The 23,302-nt window shown below is 47.3% G+C and overlaps 1 protein-coding gene and 1 pseudogene across 1 annotated transcript in view; one reads left to right on the forward strand and one right to left on the reverse strand.

Moving 5' to 3' along the window:
• The first annotated feature begins 635 nt into the window (after window positions 1-635).
• LOC115325393 overlaps window positions 636-23,302 on the forward strand; it is a 60,236-nt gene continuing 37,569 nt past the window's right edge. Inside the window, exon 1 of the mRNA XM_029986107.3 lies at window positions 636-923. Within this exon, the coding sequence (XP_029841967.2) occupies window positions 789-923 (135 nt within the window). The 5' untranslated portion in view covers window positions 636-788. The remainder of the gene's footprint in view (window positions 924-23,302) is intronic.
• On the reverse strand, window positions 14,034-17,029 carry LOC115325394 (annotated as a pseudogene).

The following is a 23,302-nucleotide window of genomic DNA, read 5'->3' on the forward strand; positions in this document are numbered from 1 at the left end:
CCGTCATTTTTTGCTCCCGGAACTGACCCGGACCTGAACCGAAAGCTCAGAACCCGAACCGGAACCGAACCGTTAAAAATTTCGGTTTGACACTGCCTTATATTGTGCTCCCCAAATCTCTATGTGCAGGGCGTTTCACGAAAAGCCGACAAAATCGTCCTTGCAAAAAATAAACACCGCAAAAAAAAAAAAAAAAAAAAAAAAACGAGGGGGTTGTTTTGGTTTTTGCCACAGGGACCTATTCGTAAAAATTAATATCGTGGGGTATAACTAGGCAAATAATGGCTCTGGAGTAACGAACTTATTAGTAAATTTAACGGTATGGAAGTTTCAACTAGAATCTTTCTCGGGAACATTGTGAGCGACGTTTCGTGAAACTCCTTTTATTATCGCTTATACATTTTTCATGGACGTTCGGGCGGTGGATCTAAGAGGCGTCTTCATTTATATCCCTTCGCTTCTGAATATGTGTTTGTGCGTACACGACCGACCAGCGACCGCGCCTCTTGCAGTCGAGACGAGAGGGGGAGACTGACGGAGAAAGTCGAGGGGAAGGGAAGAACGAGTAAGCGCGAAGGCTTGGGCACGTATGCGCGTATGCCCTTGAACCCCGGACGCCTCCTCGCAGCTGCTGCGCGGGTGGTGTGCGCCGGAAGCGGCGGGAGAACTCGGCGGGAAAAAGTCCGGCGTGTTGGCGCAGTTTGGATCGCGTAGACACCTCGGAGCAGTCATAGCGTCGGGAGCGCACTACTACTCCGAGACTCAAAGTTACCACTGGAGTGCAGACAATGTCCGAAGAACAGAAGGACGAGACTGATCAGAGACAGCCCATTGCGAGAGCTTCGAGTGGCGAAAACGCCGAGGAGAAGGTGGAAAACAACGTGGAAGGCGATCGCAAACCTCGAAAGACGCCGTTTGGACCTGTAAGTTATTGTAATACCAACGAATACTGTGTATTTTTTACGACCGTCAGAACGCTGAATTCTTACAGGTTGGCTTCGGCAGACAAATGAGTAGTATGGAAGTTGGTACTTGATAATTCGTGTGAACATATTTAATGGTTAGCTTGCGTACTTATTTTATTTGGCTCGTTTACACGCAAAGGCTCTTTAAAAACGCCTAATTTGTTTTTGTTAAAGTCGTGGCCGTTGGTGCTTGATCGTTCACAAATGTGGTGGTTATGAAACGGAACATGATCGCTGCGGAATACGGACTGTCGCGGTAACACATGCGCGATGACGCCCCGCGCCGCGAAGCAGTTTCCATAGCAACTTGCATGGACGCTGTGATGCGAGGCATGGCATGGGTCAGGTCACAGCGTCCGCGGCAGTTGCTACGGAAACTGCCGCGCGGCGTGCCTTTCGTCGCTCATTTGTCTGCTGCTTAACGCTGCTTGCGGGCGTACTTTATAGAACGCTCAGTTTGTGAGGCTTAATTTGTAAGGTATTTGGTTTTATCGCAGTTCTGTGCAGTGTTGTGCGATCACGGACGTGATGCCGTTACTCTAAATTGTACTTCTACCTTCTAGGGACCGTGAAACATGGGTTTCAATTTTACTCACCGCACGCAGCCTAGTGGGAGACAAAAGCGCGAGGGCGGAGGCGAAAAAAGCCGGTAACGTGATTTTCGGCGGGGATTTTCTAAAATAAATGCGAACAATTTTGTTTCTTCTCCTTCTTAGGAGAACGCTTTTATCGTGGCCTGCCCGGTTTGAAACAATGCTGCCTGGCCAATGCCACCTAGCATAATCGAAGCCCGAGTCTCCTTGACCTCCACGGAACATCATAACACTCCGTCATTGCCAATTGAGGAAATGAACCTGACCCAGAGGCCGAGGATGTTGACTGGACACCATGGCTCCACCTAACCCTGACGCAGCCATTACGTCGAATCCGTGATCGCGCTCGATCTCGCTGTGATGGCGTCAAAATGTCACTGCGCTATGCGAGCACAAAGCAATCGCGACGTTACTCAGTCCGCGGGAAGGAACCTGGGATCAAAACAATGACTCCCTACTACTGAATGTGGAACTCAGCCAAATCAAACGCTCTATTTTAGAAACAAAAACAAGGCGAGATGACAAAGCGCGTACTCCACTGTTTATCGGGAACTTCCTCCGTCTACTCAGCGCGTACTGAGCTAGGCCGAAGCGCTTTATCCTTTTGCACCGGCTTGCCCGACGTTGCGCAATCCGAGCCGCGTTTTGCTTTCGTTCCGTCTACGTAATCTTTGGCCGACTTCTAGGACGCGGAGACGGCTGCACCCGTCACCCCACTAACTTTGCTGGGACAATAAAGTTTTCTTCTTCGAGGGAAACCTCGGCAGACACCATACCCGTTTCCACCTAAGAAAAAAAAAAAAAAAAGTTTTGCGCATTGTTTATATGCGGCGCGAAGATAGTTCTTACGAGATTTGGTTGACGGAGGAAAAAGCGATGCTTTTGGCGTTTGGAACCTGTACGTCTTAATAAGAAAGCATCTATCTAATGTACAATTAACCTACATATATCTTAATTGTCTACGTAAAGGAGGAAATCAGTAATGCTGCGCGAGGAGCGGAACTTTTTTTTACTGCGGTTCTTGAGGTGAAAACGAGTATGGGAGACTTGCTGGTGCGGCAGGCCACTCGTGTGCTCCGTGATTTCGTGATCCAGTTCAGCGAAACGCGTCGAGTCACGTGACCGGATTTAGGTGTGTTTTTGAGTTAAGTCATATCGAATCCGAAGCATCTGATTATCGCTCCAAAGCCAACGAAATTACGGCATAAGCCGATAAAAAAAATAAAAAAAAAAAAAAAAAAAACATCGAAGAACGAATCACAAAGCAAGAAGCATGAACATAATGAGCCATTAAGCTGAGGTAACGTTGACTGTAGATGTCTCGCACCGCGGCATGCGGCCTGCCTCGCCGTGTGAAGCGGTCGCAAAACGTTTCTTTCCGCGAACAAAAAAGAGAAAAAAAAGATTAAGTTTGTAAAACTTTCGTTTTATATCATACTTTTTTTTTTCTTTTTTGAAGATCACTTTAGTGTTTGTTTGTGAAAACAGGCACTTCGTGAGGTAACATTACAGACCCCCCTCCCCCCCCCCCCCCCAGAAAAACAGAAGAACAGAGAAGAAATGCACTAAACGTTCTTTCTTACTGTCATTGTGCGATCAGAACATTTTGTGACATTTTGCTGCTTGTCACTATGTGAGTCAGTTCGGTGCTCCTCGAGATTTATCTTTGCCTCTTCCGAAGTACTTATGCACACTCAGCGAAACGACTGAACAGGTAAACAGCTACACATATTCATGATGCACTGTCAAGGTTTTGCTTACAAAGTCATCTTCTATGGCCACATAAATCTACGGAGGTCCAAGTATTGAAAATCGCTCAGGGGTATTGCAGACCTTCAAGCTTCAACCTCATCCACAAAAGCCCCCCCCCCCCCCCCCCCCCCCGCCCCGCTGTTTCTTACTGGACATTATGGTGTACAAGTTGTTCGGCTTGGAATTTGTTCTCACTATATTATAATGAAAATTGGTAAAAAAAAATGGCCATTTAAATGCTAAATTGGAAATACAGGAACTAGTACTCCAATTATTTCTGATAATCAGGGTATTCGTTTGCTTTGGGAATAATCAATCCAAATTATTATCTTTTATCGGATAATCTTTGGGGAGAGCAATATATTCTTGAAGCAAAAGCGGCAGGGCCTTGGAATATTATCCTCAACATTTCTTTTCGTATATATAATGAAAAAGAAACCAGCGCAAAGACGAGGACGAAGTAAAAGATAACCGAGAGGACACAGCGCTGACTCTCAACTGAACATTTTATTTATGTTAGCATCTAGTATAAATAGCAAACTTGCCACACCAAATAAATCGAGGAAAGACACAAAAATGCGTATCAAATGTTCAATACGACACCGTGACTGATTTGTCCTCCTCGCTCCAAGTACTGCCGCTCTTTATCTGAAAGCACGCTCGACGGGAACACAATCTAGTCCCAGTCTTGCGATATCACGAGCTTCTATAATTTCTCGCGTGACTGTCCTTATTTTTAAAAACCACTTGGCCTTTGTCGAAGACTGGGATGCCACCACAATCTCTGCAGAGCATCCCCAATGTGACCCGACAAAACTTTAAAAAAAACATTATATCGGTGTACTCCGAGACGATCATTGACGTATCTTCCTGTTTGACCGACATAACAATGGCCGCATGTTAATGAAATGGAATAGACCACTCCCTGTACACAAGCCACGAATTGATTTTGGTGCTTTTTAGTGAACGCGATATCATTTTTACCATATCTATTAGCTTCTGTGCATACCAACTAGTCCAAACTTCTACGTTAATCAACTATATTTCTTTTCTTGTTGTTTCTATGCTGTCTGCAATCGTAAAAAATGAACAAAGTCTTTTCTCTGAATGAACTTTCTAAGGAGAGTGGAATTATTATTGCCTAACTTCGCCATCTTAACATTACGTGTAATCGGCCAGTCTTAATTGTAAAGTAGGGCATTTAGAAACAGAAAATGTTGGCGGCGAAATATCAAGTATAACGATACTGTCAGCGGCAACGCGCCTTGCAGTTTGAAGGCTGACAAGCGCGCCAGGCTAAAACACAGACGAAATTCCAAATGTCCACACATTCGCAGTGAAGTTTGCGCTACCACGCAGTGGTGCCCCGCAGATGTGACCCTGCCCTTGTTCGTTGTTTCCGAATTACCCCCTACCACGTGACTCCGTTTCTTGTTACGTGAGTTTCCTTTTTTGGCGCTTTTTGGCCTCAGCCAGCCCTTGCGCCATAAAAACCCAATCCAACCAATCTTGTTACGTGACCCTCTCCGCCGACAGCCAGGGTTCGAGGTTGAGCCAGGTTTTGTTCCGGAAGTCGCTGGAAGGAGCAAGAACTTGACCTTAGAGTGAAAATCTCAGAGTAATATTTTATATTGTGCAGTAGCTATAGGATAAACAATTCCCCTTTGACGGGGCGTGTTTATTCTTTATTTATCTAAAACATAAGTATTGTTTGTTCGTTTTTAGCAAGGAGGGAATATAACAAATTGCTAAAACGTAAAGGTGCCAGCATTTTTAATGTTAATGTCATAACAACTCACAGGCTTTTCAACCGCCTACATGGTATCTCGAGGGATGGGGATTCGAATGCAAATTGACGAAACCCGATGACACATGCTTCCGAGTCTTCTATGCACGTTTGGTCTTGGGGATAGGTCCGAGAGCTCCCTTCCTCTAATACAGAATGAAGCTTTACGTAGTCGACGCAGGGACGGAGGTAATAATGATTGCTGCCCAACCTTTCAATTAACTGCAGCCCAAGCATAATTTGGTCAGACAATGCATATCCCTCATTTTTCTGGAGCAGGGAAAACAATAGGTTTTGCACTGTATTTTGTGGCGCTTTGAATTTCACGTACGCCTCGTTCGGCTTTCCCAGTTTTTGTCGAGCGGATAAACGGTCGACGTTTTTGGAGCATCCTGCGAAGAAATGCTGCAGCCAAAAAATACGCAATGTCACAATGGTACTACAATTCGGTACTGCTTTGTCTTAAAATGTCTCTTATAGCCCAAAGGTAGATATCGCCTTACTTCAGGCAACCTGCAATGCTGTTTGGTTTGGCGCTACCTAGCGACTGAAGCAAGAATCATCGGGTGTGCCTGGGAGTGGCCTGCATTGTTCAAACGTGAGCTATTACTCTGGGGGCGCCGCTTAGCCTAGTGTCTAAAGCAAGAAATTCTGGGTAGTCCAGGGAGCCGCAATGGCATAACATGCCAGTGCGGCGGAAGTTTTGGCCCAGGTGGGCCAATGGGAACGTGACTACGTATCACTGGAGTGCGATTTTACTACGAAGAAATATCAGGCTTTTCGCTGCGTCATGCTCCAATCCGTGTTTGTTGCGTTCAAACACGTAGCACACATCGAAGCCGTCAGTGCGCAATGTGGGGCTTACCGTTCAACCTTTGCCGAGTTACGACGAGACAGGGTATAACCGTGGACTCTCACTCTGCCGGCGCCGCCTGGCTGCTTCCGTCTGGCTATAGCCAAAGGTGGATATCGCCTTCCTTTAGAAGTAATGTTTGGCCGACTTCTTTACCTACGCTATCTTTATACTTTGCAACAGTCGTATCAGTAGTCCGTTCGGAGATTAGCGCGAGCGTTTCAGTAAATACAGGCGCACGGAAGTTCGAACTTTCGTAAGAAGCTATAAGCGCAAGAAAAGGCGCAGAGGATCGCGGCACAATCGCTGTGCGGGAAGGATTTTATCGCTGATAGCAAAGGCACAAAGGCGACGAGCGCCGGAACGATGCAGTTTTGGTGCGGCCAGATTGGCTGCAACAGGTTGCAGCGACCGCTATGGTCGGACTTAACGTGGAACGGAACATAGCGTGGTCATGTCGTAATCGGTCCGCAAACTTCACGATAAACGCTTCAACTATGGTGCCTGGAACGCGACTCAGACCGGTGCGTTTACCGCGTCCAAAAACGTAGTACCTGGATTTCCGCCTCATGACGTCATAGAAGTTTCATGCAGCCTAGGCCGCGATCCTGGCGGTGTCACAGCAGCTGTTGTGTATGTGGCATACGCCTGTTCTGCTGCAGGTCGCTCTGCAGTGTGGCAGTCCACGGAAGCTTCGGCAGCCAGGAGTGGGTGCACCGCGGCAAAGCGGCACTCACGTTGACGCGTGTTTTTTGCCGGAACTGGTATGACCAACCTACAGGATCGCGACATCCGACAACAATACACTCCGGCTTTTCTGACGTCATTTGTTGCCACTTCAAGACCACTTTGTATGCATGGGCAGTATAGGACGCTAAACACACCAGTCGGAGACCACGACTGTCTGGCTCATCTGCTTCACAGTTTTGTTTAGTCAAACCTGCTTGTAAATCTGCGGCAGCCTGTCGAAAACCGCCCCTTCCGTTTTTAAGAAACCAAAATGTCTGCCTAGAACAACAGAGTTTGGTCCATAGGCAACCTGCAATGCTGTTTGGTTTGACGCTATCTAGCAACCGAAGCAAGAAACATTGCGTATGCCCGGGAGTGGCGGCTGCATTGTTCAAACATGATGATGATGATGTAACATTTTTGTTTGAATATGAGCTAATACTCTGGTGGGCGCCGCTTAGCCTATAGTGTCTGAAGCAAGAAATATTGGGTACGCCAGGAAGCCGTGATCGCTGAAGCTACGGCCCTAGCGGGCCAATAGGAACGTGACTCCGTATCACCGGAGTGCGCTTTTTCTACGAGAAGTGTCAGGCTTTTCGCTGCGTCATACTCCAATATGTGTGCGTTTCTCACGTGTACGTAACGCATATCGAAGCTGTCGGCACGCAATGTGGGCTCATCGTTTACCCTTCGCCAAGTTACAACGACACATTGCATAACCGTGGGCTCTCACTCTGCTTGCGCCGCCTGGCTGTTGCCGGCTGACTATGGGCGAGTTAATCGAACCGTCTTCTAGGGTCTCACAAATATGCATGCAGTTGCTCGTGAAATCAATTTTGCCACTTTGCGAGAAAACAACCAACTCGCTGAAAGTGACGGTGCGGTGCGAAGTTTGTTGCGAAAGCTTCGCTGTAGTTTGTTTTTGTAACGAGCGTGTTGGTATAGTGTACTTCTGAAAAGTATAAGAAAAGACAAAAAAGTTACGCGCACATTCTCTCAAATCCCCGTTGAGAGGATATGCCCGTGTATGCAATAGCCAAACCAAATTTGACATTGAAGTTTATGCAGTGTAATGTCGGTCTGCTTTTGTGGTTCGGCGACACTGGTTTACGCTGTAGACAAGGAATTCAGCCAGTGCTGCGCAAGTGCTGTTTTGAGGTCTTTAACGTGCATCACGCTATAGTGATACACGCGTTCACGTCGGTACAATGCTCATCAATATCTAAACTTGCAGGGGTGGGGATGGAACCCAGGCTGCCTGCGTTCTGCAACATGAGCTTTCGCTCCGCGTGCTCCGAGCCGCGGTGCGCCAAGAGTTTTGCGGATGAAGTTTCTCGTGTTCCTCGGTCGGCTGGCTCCCACCACAAATCACTTCAGAAAGGGCGAGGGACGACGGAGCTTTGACACTCGACCCATGGCCACGGAGCTTTTCGGAGAGTGTGTAGTCTACGTGGTCAGCGTGGTGTTGCTTATAACCAAGAGAGACAGAGAAACGGGAAATCTCTGGATTGGAGAGATCTCGCTCAATGTCCGTCGAGAATGGTCGTCCTCTTTGAGCTCTCCGGTCTCGCCGAGTTCCCTGCTCGGTAACGTGAGCCTCTGGACTAAACAACGAGAGGCCCACTCCCCGGCCGGCCGCCCAGCTGCATCTCCGGCTGCTTCTCCGAAGCTCACGCCATGGCTCCGCCCGTCGCTGAACCATGGAGTACCGTGCGTTATTCTACAAAACCAACAAAAAGTCACCTCACCATAACGTCATAAAGCTGACCGACGGGGTTTCCCTATCGGAGCTTCAATCTACCCACCTCACCGATGCCATAATCGCCGCCGCCCACCTTACGCCATCGGAAGCGAAGGAGACATATTTCAAAATCCGTGACGTGCAAAACGTCCTCATCGCCGACACCTACCGACCCTCGGCCCAAAAAAAGCTCCTGCAGACCACGAAACTCACCATTGCAAACCGCGACTACGCGGTTACCAGCTACCCCTCGGCCCCCACCAACTCCTGCAAGGGCGTCATCCACAGCGCTGCCTCTCTCACCGCCCCCGACGAGCTCATCGCCAACATCGAATCCAATGTCCCAGTACTCACCGCTCGCATGATGGGCCAGCCCGAAACGGCACTCATCACCTTCGAAGGCACATACGTGCCCTATACTATATACTACCGCCGCCTCCCATTCCGCTGCCACCCACACAAGCCAAAATGTCAACAATGCCAAAACTGCCTCCAACTCGGCCACCGCGCGGAAGTCAGCCCCAAGAAAGGCAAGCTCAGCGTATGCGACGTCTGTTACCAGGAAAACATGACCTCGGACACCCTTCACAACTGCGTCCCTTACTGCGTCAATTGTAATGAAGATCCTGCCTGCGAAGACCCAAACTGCCCCGCCAAAATGCAAGCCGATGCGCAAGCCACTCTCGCTGCCTACAAACAGCGAGTACAGCTGCGTCCTCGTTGCCCGCTGAGCCTGGCGGACCCTCGAAGGTTAGGCCGGGACGAGGGGGGGGGGGGGGGGGGGGGGCGCCACATAATTGTCACATCAGTGTTCTGCAAACTCCGCGATGAGCGCCAATGTGACTGGTGGCGCCTGGCGTGCATAGAAGTATGCAGCAAAACAGCGCCCCATTCTGCTTGGATCCAATGCACAGCGTGCAAAATAGTGCATCCGTATACATTGCGTGAGGGTCCCTGGAGTATACTTTTATTCCAAGTGAAAAAAACAGCTCCTTTGTTTTTTGACATGATGTCTCGTTGTACCTTACTAGCTATCTCGTTTTGCCCCGGGGATCGAGGCGAAATGAGACATTTGTAACTTCTTAGTTTCAATGAACATCTTATATTTCTACTAACTCGACTATAGCCATTTTTACTGACTGCAATGTGAAAACGCTAAAGAAGATTTTCTAGTGTTGTCTTGATTCACACTAAAACAAAAAGACATGCAGCATCAATTTGCAAATTTCGGTCTCCATCTGCCCTCTTCATCCTAATGGCTGCAACGTGGTTGCATTTCCTCACGTAGGTCGGGATATACTCAGTTTCACATGAAGTCCGACAGCAACCGATGCTAGCATCCGATCGGGTATAAAAATCTTCTATCTCGGCCATATGTGGCCATATCAAACATATGATTATATACGGCCTATATACAGCCTTATCTGGCGTATATACTGTCTTACCTGGCATATGTACAGCATTATATGGCGTATTATAGCCTTATATGGCGTATATACAGCCTTATATGCCGTATGTACAGCCTCATATGACGAATACAAAGCCTTATCTGGAAGGAATACCGCGTTATCTGTCACATATACCGCCTTATTTGAGGTATATACTTCGTTATCTGTCCTATATACAGCTCTATCGGGCGGCCGGTTTTCAATTAATTATATATAAATAAGTTACAAAAAATGCGACGTTTACAACTCCCTGTAATGCCGAAATAGAGCGCAGCCCTTGAGGAGGGGGGGGGGAGTACGGAGGGACGGTATGCTCCTCTTCCTCCCTCTTCATCCACTCCTCGCCTCCTTCTCCTCCTCCTCCCCCTCTTCCTCCCTCTTCCTCCATCCCGCGCGGTGCATTATATAAAACGTCCCATAATGCAACGCGCGCGTCCCCGCGGCGTATTATGGCACGTTTACCATAATGCAGGTTTACTATACTGCACCGCGCGGTTACGCCGAAGGCGACGCGTCACACCGACTCGTTACGCCGGCGTAGTTGTAACGCGTCGGCGAAGCGTTTTTTCGTGACGCGTCGCCGCCGCCGTCGGCATTACCGTAACGTGTCGGCGTAACGCTCTTTTCTGACGCGTCAGCGTCGCCGTAACCATTTTTCGTGACGTGTTACGGTTACGTCGACGTCACAAAAAAGCGTTACGCCGACGCGTTACGGCGACGTGTCACGAAAAAGCGTTACGCCGACGCGTTACGGCTACGCCGACGGCGACGACGACGCAGACGCGTCACAAAAAGCGTTACGCCGACGCCGACGCGACACGAAAAAGCGTTATGCCGACGCATTACGGTTACGCCGAAGGCGATGCCGACGCCGCTGAAGCCGCAAACGGGTGCCTAAGAGCTGCGCTCTAAAAAGAAGTAAAAAAATAGTGTTTTGTTAGCTAACTGTAAATGACTCATTGTTTGCGAGCTAAATAGCACAAATCATCCCAAACCTCAGCTTTGGCACACTTATGATTGGGATTATTAGTGCTGATTTTCACGAGGATTTAAATGTAGCTTAATTATCTCGAGGTGTAACATTACGTCCGAATTGTTCGCGAAACCCATTTTTCGGGAATTGTAGGGGAATCGCCAAGTCAGATAAGTCAGAAAATTTAGATATTTAACAACTGAATATTCCCCCTGGGTTTATAGTTCCTAATAGTATTGTTAGGAGCTTTTACAATGTGTACTCGGTGCTTTATAAGTGCACGAAATAATTTCTATAGATTGTTTTGACATGTTTTACAAAAAAGGCTAGCTGTTTTTAGAAAAAAAGCACTATTTTTCACTTCTCATCAGACATTTTAAAAAGCTCTTGTCCAATTCAGTATGCAATGTAATTTATCACTTTATTAATATTAATATTGAAGGAAGTATATATAAAACTGTGTCAATATTCCAGTGTTAATTATCTAAATGAATTAGTTTATTTAGGGCAGTCATACTGTGCCTTCGAATGCCCAACTATATATGACAACAGTCGCTTTGGACTATTTGCCTTTTTTATTTTAATAAATAAAAGCTGCTTTGAAGCAAATCAAGACAGCAGGGGACATGACCCTTCATTCAAGGAATAGAATAATTACAATTGAGAAATTTTCACTAAATATTCTTGTCTTTTTTTCCTCGTCGAGTTGTCTATTTGGGTAGATAGGGAAGCCTTTTTCTGAAATGCACAATTATGACCAGTCTTCAGTCCATTAAAAATTTGCAGTAAGTCCATTAAAATTTCGCAGTTATAAGACTTCAAACCTTTTTTCTCCAAAGGTCTACTCACAAAGGTTTGTTACATTTGTATGATCTTCCATGTAAATATATGTGAAAAGCTCGTGAGAAGGAAGAAAGATTACATAACCAAATAATCTTTTGAATTACCGAAAAGTGCATTAACATACATAACGTGTGCGGAGATAATTATTTATGGTTTGATAAAATCGGCTGAATTTTCATTTGTTGTCACGTGCTACATAGTGTACACCGACAAACGACAGGGAAAAAAGGCTGCTCTATGGGAGGCTGACAAATGTACCAGCCCCCCTGCAGTTCGGGATGATTAATGTTCACAATGCAAGTTAATTTGCTATGCAAGTGGTACAAATAAGTCCGAGAACTGCTTTGGACATAACAAAGTTTTATTTATCTTCACAATTCAACTTCAGGTAAATCACATAGAAAATAAACATGCTAAAAGAAAAACATGGCTTCGTCAGGTGCTGACAAACACAATCAAATCACAATGATTCACAAAACGTCTCATTTGTTCAGCAGTGGAGAAAACGACAGATTTGTCGCCTGCTTCAAACACACCCAAACTTTTCTTGTCGAACAAAGCCAAACACGCTACAAGACATGGTTTGGTTCAATCCTGACACACACGTTAAAGCAGACTTCACAAAACATTTCTCTTAATCAGCGGGGAAGGGAGGTAGTTTGATGAATACCGTAAAATACAGAGCATCCGCCAATTTCACTTGAGTGCCACCCCAAAATTTTGTAAGAGCCGAAAAAATATGCACAGTACAAATATATGTAAAACTTAGGACCACAGATATGACATTTTGCTCTTTCGTTTGACTTTAAACTGGGAGCCAAACTGATGTGTAAGACCATCTCAGTCCACCATCAAAGCGCAACATGAGTACCGAGTTCATTTTTGCAACACATTTTTGAGAAGTGATTAATATAAAGTGGAACCATTCAAGAGTTTTTGGAGAAATCAGGGTAATGGTAAATTTGGGTGTTTACGTGCCAAACCTATGAAGGGCATCTGGTAGACCCAAGCGGAGGACTGAGGATTAATTCGACCACCTGGGCCGGTTTTCTCGAAGCGATGGTAAACCCATTTTGGTAAACCACGGTGCCTAGGAAGGAAAAAGCACCTAGGTACTGTAATAAACGGCTGGATATAGAACAACAATAGTTATTTTTGATTCGGCAGTACGATGCGCCATCTATCGGCGAAACAACTCAGTCATTTTGTTTATCCTCTTTTTCCGCTGGTTGTTGTCGATCTAGTGTGGTATTTTAAGTCAAAATATAGTAATGTTGTACTTGAAGACCAATTTATTTGTTTCAGATGATGCGAAAAAAATTTAGCTACTATGCTAGAGTTTGTCGACGAATATTCGAAAATGTAAGAAACATTTCCTTCAATATGTTTCGCCATAAACAACGCATAACTTTCCCGTGTGCCTTCCAGTCTGGCAACGCCGGTGCTGCAGTCTCGTTTTTGTTCCTTGCGACGCACGTTTTGCGATTCCTGCTGATCTCAACTGTTTGTCCTCTCTTCCGTTTGCCCAACCGATCCACCGGTGACGAGAAGCTAAGCTTCTCGTCACCGTTGAATTGCTGGCCACCGGGGATATGTAGAAACTTCGATGCTATCGACATACTGTCGGCGCACTGCGAACAAAAAAACAGTACAATGTCCCAGCTGTTCACTCAGAACGAAGACTTTATCGAGGATAACCCCCTTTCTCCGCAAAGTAATCGCTGCTCACGAGTTGGCGTACATAGTGTAACAAATTAAACGTGTTAGTATAAATATATACCAACACTCCTTCGCAAAACATTTCTTTACTCACCATAAAAACACTTGCAAGGCTTATGTACCGTCATATGTCTTGGATCTCGGACTGCTGAAGAGTGATGCGTTCGCGGAATGCTGCCGTCGGTTAGTTTAGTAGTCACTCTGAACTACCGCTTGGCTTGACGTGCTAATAGGTTGATGGTGCGTCATTAATATAACAGCTGTATCCAAATGAATGTCCAGCAGAACCAAGCAGAATTATTAGCCCTCATTAAGCGACGTCGCGGTCATTTTGCTTGTAGGTACTGCTCCTCCCTCGGTGCCCCTGCTCTCCCCAGTCACGTGACCTAGAATTCCCCCTTCTAGGGACAATAGTTAACTTTAACCCACGGTTCGCATTCGAGAAGACGTGCCCTGGGGATCTCTTGACGTGCAACCAAAAGTTTTGTTACACGGCGCCTTCTCCGCAATAAGCCTCTGTCATACTGTGGGCAGCTCAGGACAACATAGCAAAGGTTCTGATCATGTGCTGCAGCCCAACGTCCAGGGGGCATGTACAGTAACAATTAGGAAAGGAGCCGTCTACTGGCCTTTACAAATTCGTCTCAAACAGATTTGGTGTGGACACAATGTAGACAAGAACAAAAAAGTGAAAGCCGTATTGGCTTTCAGTTTTCACTCAAGAGCGCAGCTCTTGAGGAGGAGGTGGGAAGGGTACTGAGAGGAGGGTAGACCCTCCTCCTCCTCCTCCTCCACTCATTCTTTAATATGCTCCGGGGGGGGGTCATTTGACCTCGGGGGGAGGCGGTCACGTGACCTCGGGGGGGGGGGGGGTGTCCCGTAACTTCGGTAGGGAGGGGAGGGTGATGTGACCTGGGGGAGGGGGGCCACGTGACCTTGGGGGTCGTGGCCTTGGGGGGGTCACCTTGGGGGTCACGTGACCTTGAGGTGACCTTGGGGGTCACGTGACCTGGGAGGGGTCAGGTGACCTTGGGGGGTCAAGTGACCTGGGAGGGGTCATGTGACCTTGGGGGTCACGTGACCTTGGGAGAGGTCACGTGACCTTGCGTGGGGTCACGTGAACTCGGGTGTCACGTGACCTTCGTGGGTCACATGACCTGGGGGGGTCACGTGCCCTTGGGGTGACCTTGGTTACGCGTCGCCGTTGCCGCTCTAGCCGGAAACGGGCGCCTAAGAGCTGCACTCTAAGATACACTTGCGGAGTTCTGTTTGGAAGGGGGGACAGTGAGAAACTGATTGCCGGCGGAATACACAGGAACGAATTGGGAAAGTAGTTCATGCTCTCGTGTACTAATGTCTCAGAATCATAGATAAAAAAACTCGTGGAGGACAGCATGCACTTCCATATTCTTTACAAAGCACTCAATGGATGCATAGCAAATACCATTTTCAATAGTACATCTGACCGTTCTGTAGTTTCTAAGTTCATGTTTTTCATAAATACTAGATGTGAAAGTGACACAACCAATCATTGCCCTCTTGTAGATCAATGCATTGTCTAACATAGACTGGGTCAATAAGAAACTTGCTATCTTTCTGTTCGCTTGACACATACCTCCGCAAACCTCACTCATGAGGATCCTCACTCACCCTCACTCCCCTTAATCTTCATAGGTGAGGTGAAGGTGAGTGAGTTTCTGAACCAGGAGAATTCATGAGTGTGAGGGTGAGTGAGGGCCATGAGACGTGTGAGGGCTGTGAGGACCGTGAGTGCGTGAGGGGCGTGAGGGCGGTGAGTGGCGTGAGGGGTATGAGGGCCGTGAAAGCGGTGAGTGCGTGAGGAGTGTGCGGGCCATGAGTTCGTGAGGCGCGTGAGGGGCGTGAGGGCAATGAGTATCTGAGTGGCATGAGTGCGTGAGGGGTGTGAGGGCCATGAGTGCGTGAAGGGCGTGAGGGTGGTGAGTGCTTGAGGCCCCCTTCAGACGGAGCAACTTTCTCAGCAATTTTGGTGTTGCTGGCGGGTTGTTCCCTAGCTTTCCGGCTCGAAACAAGCAAGCAACTCGGAGCAATTCGAAGGCGTTTGAAGCGGCAGCATCCAGTCAGGGACGGGATATTTTCACGTGATACCTCGTGCCAGTGATGATGCCAACAAAATACTTGGTTCTGGTTCAGAATTGATAGCTTTTTTTGGAAATAAACTGTTTCAGGAAGATGCATTAGGATTCTCAGCGAGATTCAAATGCATAAATAACCGTTTATAGCGCGTAATTGTGTGTCTTAATAGTGCAAGAAAAATAAAATTTCATGATGATGATGGCAAATTGCAGCAATAGGTTGCTGCGTGTGAACGCGGGCGGCCCGTGTTGGTGCTTGCTGGTGTTTCGACGTCAAGTTTCCGGGCGAAATTGCTCCATCTGAAGCGGACCTGTGTGGTGTGAGGCGATGGCCATGAGTGCGTGAGAGGCGTGACGGGCATGAGTGCGTGATGAAGGTGAGGGCAGTGAGGGGCGTGAGGGCCGTGAGCGCGGTGAGGGGCGTGAAGGCGGTGAGTGGCGTGAGGGCCATGAGTGCATGAGGGGCCTGAGGGGTATGAGTGAATGAGGGGAGTGAGGGCCATAAGTGAGTGAGGGGGGTGAGTGGCGTGAGGACCATGAGTGCGTGGGGGGCGTGAGGGCCATGAGTGAGTGAGGGGCGTGAGGGCGGTGAGTGGCGTGAGGATCAGGAGTGCGTGAGGGGTATGAGGGCCGTGATGTTCAGTGAGGGTGAGTGAAGGGCTGAAGGTGAGTGGTGACTGTGAGGATGAGGGTGAGTGAGGGGCTGAGGGTGAGTGTGGTTGTGAGTGTGAGGGTGAGTGAGGGACTTAGGTGAATGTGGCTGCGGGGGTGAGGGTGAGTGAGGGCGACCTAAACTGCCGACCTCTGACTTGACATGGGCGTCCTTGGAGTTTTACAGATCCGTCTGTCGTCTGTTTTGGAAAATGAACATTCCGGAATCTGTTCAACACTGAAAATGTAGCAGAGCACTCATCCATGCGTCGCTCAATTGAGTTAAGAGCATTTCCGATCCCGACGAGAGTAGCAATTCGCTCTTATCGATTGCCCTAGTACCTTGGATAACTAACTAGTTCCCCATTTCTATCAACGAAAAAGAACGCAGACGTTGCCCAGGGGGGCCCCTGCGCAACGTCTCACAGAAAGACTGAGATGTGTTAACTGGCGCATGTTGAAAGTTAAAAACTGTGGTGCATAAAGGATGCGGTCTCTTCAACAAAGCGAGTAAGAAAAGTTTCCGCCAGATCAATTTCGGGACGTCTCACATACTCCTTCAACAGCATATGGATGGCGGAAACGAGGAGGACAAAATGTTGCAAGTGAGCCAGTGGAAGAATGCCAGAAAATACTTGGATAGAATAAAAAAGTAGCCATGCCCTGAACTCACTTCCTTTCCAATACATCCTACGCCAATGAGAGCGGGCGTTCTTGTTATAAAATCGGGTGGCTGGATGGCCAGCAGCCCCTCGTCGATTGTTTTCAACTGTCGTCCGAGGTACCACGACTCTGCATGATACTTAATCTCAAACTAGGTGGCCATTAGCATCTTTGCTACCTCTAGCAGCACACAGTGCATGTTATCTATCATAAAACTGGACACCAAATTAAAACAGGGAATCAAACTCAACACAGACAGCTTTTTTACGCCCTGTAATACACTTTGGCTATTCACAGCCTGTACGGCCCTGCGGCTTCACGCCACTCCCCTTTCGCAGAGCATGCGTACCAGGAACGTAAATTCATGATCGAGAGGAGCCATTGCGCTGAGAAGTTTTGCCAGGGGCCTCACATAGAGAGCCCCCATGGAAGCCATTAAACTGCCGAATATTCTGCAGAAGAGCCTTAAATTTGCTGCGGCGTCCACAATCTGACTGGTGCAAAATTACGGGATAACAGTTGTCGTCCAGTTACAGGATGAGTCCATCTCAAACCCTGCAATGCGAGTTTTTTCACAACTATACAAAACGGTCGAAGAGAGGTATTGACATCAGGCTTTGAGCCGCACCGAAGAAGAGTCAGTAGCTGAAATTTCTTGCGTAATTGGGGGGGGGGGGGGGGGAGCAGTTCAGGGATTACACAGTGCAAGGGCCACAAGGAAGAGGTTAAGTTCTTGAACATCTTAACACCATCCGTGTTCCAGAATAAAGAAAAGTCATATTTGCCGCTTCCAGACCTTACCTTCTTGTATTCATCTCCACCTGTTAGATCACAGTAGTCTTCAGAAGTGTCATGGTATGGTGGTGAGAAGTATTCGTACATCCTTTCATCCTCTGAGAATGAGCGCAGCTTTAGAGTTAACTCTTTCTGTAAAAATACGCCGCAGTTGATAAGTGATTTGGTGCACAATGGACAGCATGGGATTCCAGCGGAAACAGGGGTGTGGCAATTCTTGCAAAAGAAATGTTCTTTTGCTGGATCACTGGATCGATACTTGGAAAGGAGCTTGAAAAAACTACATCGTTGACGGAAGAGAATGTGGGCGGGGCAGACACGAGTTGAGAGCAAATAACAAAGCTAAAAGAAACTCTCGCGTGAGGTTGAATTTGAAGAACAAGTTCATCAGACTGACACAAACTTCAATGTAGGACATAGGACACCCATCAAAAAGGGGAATGTGGGCCAAACCTTCCTGTACACATTTGTCACCTGGGTACTGTTCACCGGAGGAGGTAGTGTCCCCGTCATCAGCTTCATCAAAACTTGAAACACTGATGTGCGAGCAGAAGCTCCTTTCTTTTTCGGTATCACTTGCACCCTCTGCACCATACTCTCGTCGAAGAGGAATTGGACTGCTTGCAGGCTGATTAGGGCTTGCGCTGTTCGGAGGTTCGGAACTGCCTGCATCTTCAGAAAGCTGGTCCCGCCGAGCTTGGGTGCGTCGTGGGACCTATCAAGTGTGAAAAAAACAACAACAAAAAAACACAACAGCATTGGTTTCTTTTTTTACGAGTACTGCAATTTCAAGCATGTCTAAAAAAACGAGCCATTGAAATGCAGTTTTATAATTTAATGCTAGCAGAGGCGACATTTGGTAGGCTTCCGAGCTCCAACTTTGCTGCCACCAAGAATTCAGCAAAAATGAGCTCAGATGGTGCAGCTATTAGCATACTGGGCCAGGAGTTTTTTTTTTTTTTTATCTCTGTTGACTATTCATATCTAATTCCCCGTCTTGTAAACAGTTTCATTTCCTTTTGTTATTTTAACCCGTGCAGATGCATGACAAGTACAAAGCAAGCACCTTGCTCCCGAGACGTTCACTTCGTTTGAATTTCAGGAAAGAAAGACGAGTCTATATTTTGCCGGAAGCGGGCAGAGTTGTTCGGGTGCAAAATGCTGGCAGTTTCCTCCATTTTCTGGCTGCAAACACGTCACTATATTGCCGGCATTATATACATGGGTTTATAGGATATGCCGGCAGTGGTTCTACGTTGGCTGCCGTTAATCATGCGACTATTGCTGCCATATTTTTGCAGTTGTTACTGTGCCAGCAGATGGCAGAATAGGCCTGGCAATGAAATGCCGGCTGACAGCTCGGATCAAAATTGCTAGCAGCACTCAATCTTCGTGTCTACATCATGCCAGCTGCAGTCAATCTATGTAAGTATCATGCATACTGGGACTGAGCGGAATTTGTTACTCTCCATTTGGATAAGTTTGCCGGAAAGATTTCTGAGTATAATTATACTTGCTAAAGTTTCCTAATGTGCGTATTTCACAGGTTATTATAGTTATTACACATTTGTACAGCGTAACCTGTCTGCCACAGCAAGGTATCCTTTCCTACACGCTGACGAAAACTCCACGTAGCCCTGTGCTTCGAATACGACGTACTGTGCAATAGTAACAGTACATTAGCCTAAGCCAAGGCCTAACCCCCCTTCTCCTCGATAGAACAAAGCAGCGGTGAACCTTTAATGTCTAACTAGAAATTAAAACATTTGTAACCTTGCCCCTAAATTGTCGCGCTACTGGGAGTGCTTGGAACGTCGAAAAACTTTGAATCATCCATACAGTAGGTTCAGCCTACAGCAGCGGCAGACTCTTTCTTTGTTCCCGTGGCGGCGTGTATCGAAAAGCTTAGGACGGCACTTGGATGTGCGTATTGAGTGCCGTATGACGGCACTTGAACGATCTGCTTCAGTGGTCGTGACAAAGAGTGACGCAGGTACTTACTACTTCGCTGTTGCTTGTCAAATGCTTCTTGTAGGGACCGCGCTCCTGCCGGTTCATTCTGAAGGCTGTGCAGTATGACCCAAGTACAAGGATGCCAACCCCGGTAACTCCACGTTTAGTAGAACTAAAAACGGTGGCAAATCCGTGCCACTTGACCACGCGAAAACGTAACCACGCAAAGACCTCTTTCGACGCCCGCAAGCCTCCCCAGCAACAGCCGGCTGCGCCAAACCACGTGTAGCTGAGCCAATCCAGAGGGAATTTTCAGTGTTTTATTAGGAGCAGTGTTCATTCACAAATAACAAAGTTGGTAATGCACTTTTTTATTTATGCAAAATAGAACTCTGCTTATTGCCTTTTCAAATTTTTACTTTGTTTCTGAATGGGTTGGCGACTGGTTAATTGCGTTGGAATTTCGCCCCATTTGCTGGCAACAAGAGCAGCGGCCGCAAAGCTCTCCCTAGAAAGTACTCTACCCCCGCCCGGTGATAGTTGCAGGGAGGTAAAGGGAGAAGAAGATTAAGTATGATAGAAAAGAAAAAGAAAAACACGTTTCAAATAAATAATTCGAGGCTGGTTGGCGTAAGCTACCGCCCGATATAAGAGCAACAGCCAATATTCACCATCCAAATGGGGCGAGCAAGCGGATCTCGGTGGAAAACGCCTCGGCCGCGAGTTCTTCGCTTTCTGAAATGCGTCTCGTTGTTGTTAGTCAATAAATAAAGTACGTACGCTTCTTGGTATTTTCTTTCCCTTTCCTCGAACGCCCAGTCTCGCTCGTGAAACAACAATAGATTTCTGAAAGCCGAGAAAAAGGCGACGCAACCATCGCTGCGAGTAGCAGACGACGCTGCGCATAAAACGGTGCATCGACCTCGCAGAAAGCAGGTGGCGTCGTCTTCAGGTGTTCTCCGTTCGTTGAGGCGCATCTGTCTGTTGTTAGTTGTCAAGAAAATCTATCACATGATGGATTTCCTATCTTCCTTGCAGCTGTTGTGGGCACACTATAGTTGCATGGGCGTCACCCTTCCCCCAACACCAACACGCCTGTATATTTCTACCTCCCAAGTCCAATAAATAATATCAAAGTCGCAATAAAAGACACGGTAGCCATACGACTAGCAGATGACGGGAGGGTCGTTGAAGTCGACGTGCCTAATCCTACGAAATTGTGACTGCGGTGAGGACTGCTGTCTTCGCATGCTGATTTTCAGGAACTTCGGAGTGGAGAAGAATTCTACTCGTAGAAATTCAATCGTTTCGAGCCCTCTTGGTGCAGTTGCTACGCCCACAAGGCATAATGAACCATCGCCGGAATGAACGAAACGTTCCGCTTTCAGAGCTTGAAATGCTGCCTCAGGTGTCGTGACGACTCCTCTTCACGCATGCACGCAAAGAATATCGCGTTCAACACCTGCTTTGCTTTCTATAAGGACTTTGTAGCCACAATTGGTAGGTCCAATGCACAGTAGACAGCAAAATATTCACCTTTTAAAAATGGCGGATCGACCATGGCGCACCCTGGATTCTTTTTTACTGCCACCCTGTACCTAGCAACCAAAATTGCAAAACAAACAATTACTCGTCAGAAAAAGCACGAAGTATAATAGAGTGTAAAATTTAATTAGTCGAACTAAATTACTGATACGAAAATACATTTTTCGGCTTTTTTTTGGAGTGCGTTTTTATCGGTCAAGTACATAAAGGTTTTAATGTGAAAGATACCAGCCAATCCAATCCGTTCAGCAGTCGTAACATTTTATGTTCACCGTTCACTTTGCCTGCTGTAACTGAACGCAACGCAATATGACTGAATGCAACGACGGCGAGTTTGTGCTCGTCTATTTTGAGGATGAGAATAAGTTTGCTGTTGGCGACGACGTATACAGAGGACAGTTGTGCGATTCGGCAATTCCCCTAGCCGAACGAGCCATAGTCCACGTGCTGTAGCAGGACGGGGGCTTCTTCCCTGCTCAAGTGATGGGCCTTTCCGGCTACGTGCCTGGGCGGGGATATACCGTCTTATGAAAACTGAAGCCGCTCAAACAAGCGTGCTCGGAGCATCGACATTTTACTTTTTTTTTTTTTTTGCCTTTCCAGTGTCGTCGTTTTGCTGTTCAGTGCAGTGCGGGCACCACTGGCAATACAATTATGATTCAAAAGAGCGGCTTCCTCAGCTTTAGATAAGGCGTCAGGAAGTTCAGGCTGTTAAAATAATTTTTCTCTGTAGGGGACCGTTCTCTCATTGCTGGAGGACGGACAACACCTTCCGGCGATTTCAGATAAAGCTTCATACAACTGGCAACAACGATTAGAAGCGACAAAAGGGCTGAAGTGCTGTTATTCCTAAACGTCACTTTCTGATCGCTCTGATGAAAACTATCTTTATCAAAGATAGGATCCGGGTTGACGGACTTTGCAATGTCACCGTGCTGCCACCCTGTGGGGCCGGTGGATTTTATAATTTCATGTTTGACCTGGCGGTCTTTCCGAACGCAAAAAAATATTATTATTTTACGACCAGTTTGTTGCGTTCACCTGTCTATACTCGAGACTTAGTGCCGTTTCCCACGACTTGAGTGGTCTGCAGTCCCAGATACCGCGGAGGTTCAGTGATGTCTGGTTACTATGGACACCTCCGTTCACCCCGAAAGCGTTTTTGATGTGGTTTCATCCCAATAACGAGAACCAATTGCATTTATTCGTCCAGTTCATCCCCTAGACCTTCGTCTGTATACGTAGCGGGGTATCAATATTGTCATGAATGACACTTGATGAGGCGATGATAACTGAAGAAGCTAAACGTTTAATGGGGCGAACTTGTGCCCAAAACAAAAAGGGAACAGAAGAAAACTGCAGAGCGTCAACCTCGGCGAAACCACAGGATCAAGCGCTGGGGCGAGACTGACTGCGGCTCGCCCCGCGGAGCCCCTTCTGTAGACGCGTGGGCTTCTGGAACATTCGGCGTAGACGGTTCGGCGTGTAGAACATTCTGACCTCGAACAAGCAACATGGATCATGAATTTACCACAACATTATGTTAGAGTCAACAAAAATGCATCCCCGCAGCCAGGAATCGAATCCTGGCTTTCTGCGTGGAAGGCACGCGCGATAACCGTTAGGCCACGAGCGCGCTTTTTTTTTTTTTTTTTTTTTTATGCCACGAGCGCGCTGCCTAGTTGGTCAGCTGCGCTCGCGGCAATATTAATGGGCTCCTAATAAATGGGAGATGACGGTATACGATCTTCCACTGATTATCAACGAGCAGCACAATGCCGAGTAACCGGCCTGTAGCCGCATGTGCGGCATCTGATATTTTGCAGAACTACTGAGCACGCGTAGAATGCATTACACAGCCTGGTAGAGCGTGTGTAAGGGGGATTAGCAGAAAGGTCTATTTAGACCAACGCCCGGTGGAGCGCAGATCGTACCTCCGTGGAAGTAGCGCTCCAGCCATGAATCACCGAAAATGCAACGTTGTGTCGTCTGTTGCGAGACACGGAAGAAGAATTTACAAGTGCTTTTACGCGGCGGAAGCTTCCGAAGGCCCAGATCTACTACTGGCAAAGAGCTCTATGCGGTGCTATTTTCAGTAGTCGTACGCACGGTGCTTTCACTAAAAGAAAAGGGGGTGTCGTTTTAGACCCTTTTGTCCCATATAATGCACCCCAGAACT

This window comes from Ixodes scapularis, unplaced genomic scaffold, assembly GCF_016920785.2.
Source record: "Ixodes scapularis isolate PalLabHiFi unplaced genomic scaffold, ASM1692078v2 PGA_scaffold1__304_contigs__length_218370807, whole genome shotgun sequence".
Lineage (NCBI taxonomy): Eukaryota > Metazoa > Arthropoda > Arachnida > Ixodida > Ixodidae > Ixodes > Ixodes scapularis.